This window comes from Lepidochelys kempii, chromosome 3, assembly GCF_965140265.1.
Source record: "Lepidochelys kempii isolate rLepKem1 chromosome 3, rLepKem1.hap2, whole genome shotgun sequence".
In the NCBI taxonomy this organism is placed as follows: Eukaryota; Metazoa; Chordata; order Testudines; family Cheloniidae; genus Lepidochelys; species Lepidochelys kempii.
The window spans coordinates 93,851,631-93,857,630 of record NC_133258.1 but is presented as its reverse complement, the minus strand read 5'-3'; the positions used below and the strand labels follow the sequence as shown (position 1 = coordinate 93,857,630).

General features: G+C 41.0%; 1 protein-coding gene across 2 annotated transcripts in view; it reads right to left on the bottom strand.

The window, feature by feature from the left end:
* Window positions 1-788: 788 nt before the first annotated feature.
* PKIB (cAMP-dependent protein kinase inhibitor beta) overlaps window positions 789-6,000 on the bottom strand; it is a 108,821-nt gene continuing 103,609 nt past the window's right edge. For both annotated transcript variants that reach the window (XM_073335183.1, XM_073335184.1), the window contains exon 4: window positions 789-1,670. In XM_073335183.1, coding sequence (XP_073191284.1) covers window positions 1,591-1,670 — 80 coding nt within the window. In that variant the 3' untranslated portion in view covers window positions 789-1,590. The remainder of the gene's footprint in view (window positions 1,671-6,000) is intronic.

Here is a 6,000-nt window from a genome sequence, read left to right as displayed (position 1 = left end):
CTGAGGAAGTTGTTCCACTTTGTAGAAATACTTAAATATACATTGAACCAAAGAGAGAGTGTGTGTGAGAATGATTCTGATGAGCCTGGAGATCAAGGCACTCACCTGGAAGGTAGGAGATATGGATTCAAATCCCTCCTCTGAATTAGGCAGAGAAAAGATCACTTTGCTGTCTTATAGACTGGCCTACTGACTGTGATGCAGCCCTCCATCTTGCCTCTAGGCTAGGGTGTGCATTCATGCCCCTCTCCCTCTATAGGACAGCCAGCAGCATAAAGCCCCATTGCTCTGGCTCTGTGTGGGATTTATGATCATCATCCTTTGAGTATTGCCAATTTTCATGTATCATTAATACCTCCACCTGTAAGCCATATTCCAACAGAAACACAGTGTGCAAATAAAAGTGCCTGATTATCAGAATTAGCTGCACTCTATACCTTTGTAAGAATTTCAAATGACCATTGACTCCGATTTCAACAGAAGTGCATGCCTTTATGTGACTCCATATCCTGAATAATAAAGGGATACATGCAAAATATTTTCAGGGATACAATCTTTGTAACAAAACATGGAGGATCTTTTAGTGCAGGCAGAGAGTCTTTGTTTAAATATATTTTAGTAAACCCAGAATGAATGGAATAGCTCCATCATAAATAGACAAACCAAAAAACCACAAATGAAACAAAAGCATTGTGTATTATGGTACTTCTGATTCATTCCTTGCCATAAAGGAGGTACATCAAAGATTCAAGAAGACAAAAGAGATGGGATCTATTTAATATCCAGGGTGAGAGTAAACAATTTAAATCACTTACAAATGTTGCTCTTTTATTTTAAATACATCTGAACAAATAGAATATTGAGGCTGTGTACAGAAAAGACAGAAGTAGTATAATTGTTGGGAATAGAACAACCCAGAGATTATCTGCCTGGGGATAGGGTTGAATAAACTGAAGAGATTTTCAAAAAGTTTTTTGGTGTTTTAAGAAGCATATGGAAAAAAATGTTTTATTTCAAGGCTTTTTCACCCCATTTCTCTTCTCAAAGAGAACAAAAACCTCAAAGTTCCAAAAGTTTGTACATCATGGATGTATGTGTTTCTTCTACCTTTAAAGATCAGAAACATCCCCTCCCTATCTGCATCCCAGTACACTTGACATAATCTCATCTTGGATGGGAAACAAGACTTGGTGTCACTGAAAAAAATAATTTGGAAAATTAATCAGGAGTTATATTTAGCATGGTTATTGTTTTGTACAGCTGTTAACCATAATCATTGAAATTATCAAAAAGGGTTTGGTTGGCTTAGTATCAATATGGTGCAACTGACAAGAATTTAAAAAAAAAATCACATATATTCTTTAGTTTTTTCCCGATTGAGATTTGTAGATTACTTGCTTTTTGATGGACTACAGTAGAAAACAGCAGGAAAACCCTAATTAGTAGCTGCAAATTAATGTCATCCAGACACAATTGTGTTGCATAGTCCTGCCCAGACCACTACAGTTTCTACTAGGACTTGGAATCTGTGAAAAACAGAACATTTGTAAAGTCTGTTGATGGACATTGTAAATCCACAGTCTCTAGAGATTAGGAGGCACTGCTTTTTCCTTCTATCTCTGGATTTTCCAACATGGTTTCGGATATTTCTCCACCCTCTGCTTCTTCATCTAAAGAGACATAATAAATACATGATAAAACTCCCAGCAGCATGCATTCTCATTCAAGAGGTTGGCCATTTAATCAAAGATAAATATTTACTGATCACTGCTAGCTCTTAACTACCACAGTGACAGATGTTTTAGCAAAACCACTTGACAGCTAGAATAGATAGCTTAGACAGATATGACTTGCATCTCATTTTCCAACAGCAATTCCCTATTGATGCTGAGTTGCTTGCCCTGTGCTTATACTGATCAATGGGTATTTTGTTGTAAGATTAAAACTGGAGATAATTTCTTTGATTTTTCTCCTGTCATTTCCAAAGATAAGAAAGAATTTCATATCTCTGAGTGTTGCTTGGTTGCAGACAGACAGAGAATGTTACAATTTATGGGGGTGCCAGTTATGGTATGACTGACTTTTCTTAGCACTGAAATGCTTCATAGACTCCACTTTGCCTTTGCAAGGTGAAGATTTTCTTTCTGATTTAGAACGTGTACTCTTTTATGGACTGGGTTAGAGTGATCCTTTGAATACAACAAAACCATGGTAGCCTGAAAAGATCATTAAAATAGAATTCTACTGTATATCTTCTGACGTATTATACTGTTAATTCTTTACCACTGATTAAGTATACAAGTAAATGTAAACTGCCCTCTATTTTGTTTTCTTTACTGCTCAGCAGCCCTTTCTAAAACTATACTGCCCTCAAGCCACAGGTGGTATATCCGCTGATGTCAATGGGATTTGCACACTCAAATTTAGGGCAGACTATGGCTTTTAGGGATCTGTTCAGACCAGGTAGCTCTGATTTAAGTATACAGTACTTGGCTGTGGAGCTCTCTGAGTCTTATGAATTTTGACTGTCAGAACCTAAGTGGTAAATTTTCAGCAAGCAGCCCGGAGAACTTGCCATAAAACTACCATTAGCAAGAAGAAGAACTGTGTATCTTATATCCACCAGAGTGAAAATATGCAACTAAGCATAATTCTGGAGCCAGTGCTCCCTAGCATCACAAGCTCCATTCTGCAGGATTCTGAGCAACTGCTGGAGGTGCTGAGCCCCCTCAACAACCAGAGAAGTTACTGGAAGTTGAGAGCAGCCCCTTCATGAGTTGCTTAGCACCCTGATTGAGCTGCTCATGCTCGCATCCAGCTGCAATGAGCTAGCTCTAATTCTAGAGCAGGGGTTCTCAAACTGTGGGTCGGGACCCCTCAGGGGGTCATAGGGTTATTACATGGGGGACTGCGAGCTGTCAGCCTCCACCCCAAACTGCACTTTGCCTCCAGCTTTTATAATAGTGTTAAATATATAAAAAGTGGTTTTAATTTTGTAAGGGAGGGCTTGCTATGTGAAAGGGGTCACCAATACAAAAGTTTGAGAACCACTGTTTTAGAGTGACGGTGGTGACAGATAATTTATCCTCTGCTCTTAGGCCTTGCACAGCTAGTGCTGATTGGCTGAGAAAGAAGCCATACTGGGGTCATCTGCCACTAAGTAAGAACTTTATTGAGCTGTTTTCAAAGTAGCAGCCGTGTTAGTCTGTATCCGCAAAAAAAACCAGGAGTACTTGTGGCACCTTAGAGACTAACAAATTTATTAGAGCATAAGCTTTCAAGATGGCCCATTTAGACAGTTGACAAGAAGGTGTGAGGATACTTAACATGGGGAAATAGATTCAATATGGGTAATGACCCAGCCACTCCCGGTCTCTATTCAAACCCAAGTTAATGGTATCTAGTTGGCATAATAATTCAAGCTCAGCAGTTTCTCATTAGAGTCTGTTTTGAAGCTTTTCTGTTGCAGAATTGCCACCCTTAAGTCTTTTACTGAGTGGCCAGAGAGGTTGAAGTGTTCTCCTACTGGTTTTTGAATGTTATGATTCCTGATATCAGATTTGTGTCCATTTATTCTTTTGCGTAGAGACTGTCCGGTTTGGCCAATGTACATGGCAGAGGGGCATTGCTGGCACATAATGGCATATATCACATTGGTAGATGTGTAGGTGAACAAGCCTCTGATAGTGTGGCTGATGTGATTAGGTCCTATGATGGTGTCCCTTGAATAGCTATGTGGACAGAGTTGGCAACGGGCTTTGTTGCCAGGATAGGTTCCTGGCTTGGTGTTTTTTGTTGTGTGGTGCGTGGTTGCTGGAGAGTATTTGCTTCAGGTAAGAAACACATTTTTCCCCCCCAACAACTAAGCTTTCCAGAGGCTAAAATGAAACAAATGGGAGGAATCTTTCTTGATCTCCAGCTGTTTTGTTTACTCTATTTTATTCAATTTAGTTCTCTCTCTCTCTCAAGGGTGATTGTGCCTAACTATATAAAGCTTAATACATTTTTTTTAAACCAATGAATATTTCATTGGGCTTGGCTAATGCAGTGTTTCCACCTCCACAGCTCCAGCTGTGAATAACAGCCCAAATCCACAGTGTTCTCAGCTACATCCCATTCAGTAATCGAAATGGCAGCTTCCCAGTGGTGCAGTGGTTAAAAAAAAAAAAAAAAAGAGATGTGGGTAAATGAACCAAAACTAAACTCTAGATTCCCCAAATGCAAAGTTGGTGATCTCCATTTACCTGCATTTACCCTCATTACACTATTGCAGCTCCCCTTTCCCCAGTCTGAGCATAAAGGGACCCATGCTGAGCTCAGAGTAGAAAGATTTATTACAGTTCTTGTAAAATGAAATCTTATACGTTGGCCAACATAAATAATTCTCATTATATTTATCAAGAATGTGGTGGAGTGGACTCTTAGGGTATGTCTACATTGCAATTAAAAACTCATGGTTGGCCCATGCCAGCTGACTCAGACTCAAGCTAAAAGGCTGTTTAATTGCATTGTAGATGCTGGGGCTTGTGCTGGGGTTTGGGTTCTAGGATCTTGTGCAGTGGGAGGGTCCCAGAACTTCGGCTGCAGTCTGAGCCTGAACTTCTACACTGCAATTGAACAGCCCAAGCCCCACAAACCCAAGTCAGCTGGCACAGGCCAGCCCCGTGTGACATTACACTCAATATGTTTGACAGAAATATGTTTATAAGTGTAAATGTGATGGAACTGGAATATGCTTTATGCGAAAGGTCTCTTGTAAGGTATCATTACAAAGCTTATGATCTACTGAGTGTGTTCATCCTATTTGTATGAATGTATCATTCTTGTATCTGAAACTAGAAATATGAAGTATTACTCTGAAGTACTATTGTAACAATGCAAAGTGTGGGCCATTAATGGTGGCTTGGAATCTTGATGGCTCCCATCAACTAGGACATTGGTTGTGAATGGCTCTGTTTACTTGTGAGCCTTCCTGTATACCTGGGTGCCAGTGAGTAATGAAGTCTCACAGGACATGTGAACATGTCACCTCGTACTGGAATCTATCTTAAACCTGGTGCGTTTCCATTTAGAAGGAAGGGTGGGAACCAAGAGAGAGACAAAGGATTGCCGCCTTGTGCCAAAAATATAAAAGGGGGTGGAACAGAACAAAGGGGGCTGCCAGTCATGAGAAATCCCCTAGCTACCACCTGAGCTGGAACTAACAAGAACTGTACTGGGGAAAGGAACTGGGCCCAGACTAAGAGCTTGTCTACACTGGCAATTTATAGCGCTGCAACTTTCTCGCTCAGAGGTGTGAAAAAACACCCCCCTGAGCGCAGCAAGTTGCAGCGCTGTAAAGCGCCAATGTAGACAGTGCACCCGCACTGGGAGCCATGCCAAAGGTTATGGGCTTAATCTTCAGCAAGGGAGATTTAGGATAGACATTAGAAAAACAGGTTGGACAAATACCTGTCAGGGATGGTCTAGGTTTGTTTGGTCCTGCTTCAGCATTGGGGGCTGGACTCAATGACTTCTCGAGGTCTCTTCCAGCCCTACATTTCTATAATTCTTCTTTCTGTGCCCGTCTCTCTCCCCGTCTACATTATAATGCTCTGCCCTTTAACTTTGTGCTTCTGTTCTCCACACACATACATCCAAAATTTCTGATTCTTTCTCCACCCTTTTCATTTCAAGCCAGCAGGTGGCAAGTTGATACCTTTTTGCTCCTCTACGTAAGTGCTCTATCTTCCTGTGGGATCTGCTGAGAAAAGGTCTGCCTGTTCATTACCCTCTTGCAAGTCCCCCGTGATCCACAGTGGGGTGGAAATATCAGTTATAGAACCTCAGAGATATATGAAACTGCAGATAAGACAATCATGGAAGATAAATAATAAGAACAGCTTCTCTCTTTGAGAGCCCCCAGGGGCCAGAAACTAGCTGAGAATCCCCTTCAGTTGAGCAAACTCTCAGCTGGGGTAAAGCTGGTGTAGCTGTCCCCTCACCACCCCTTCGTGGGTG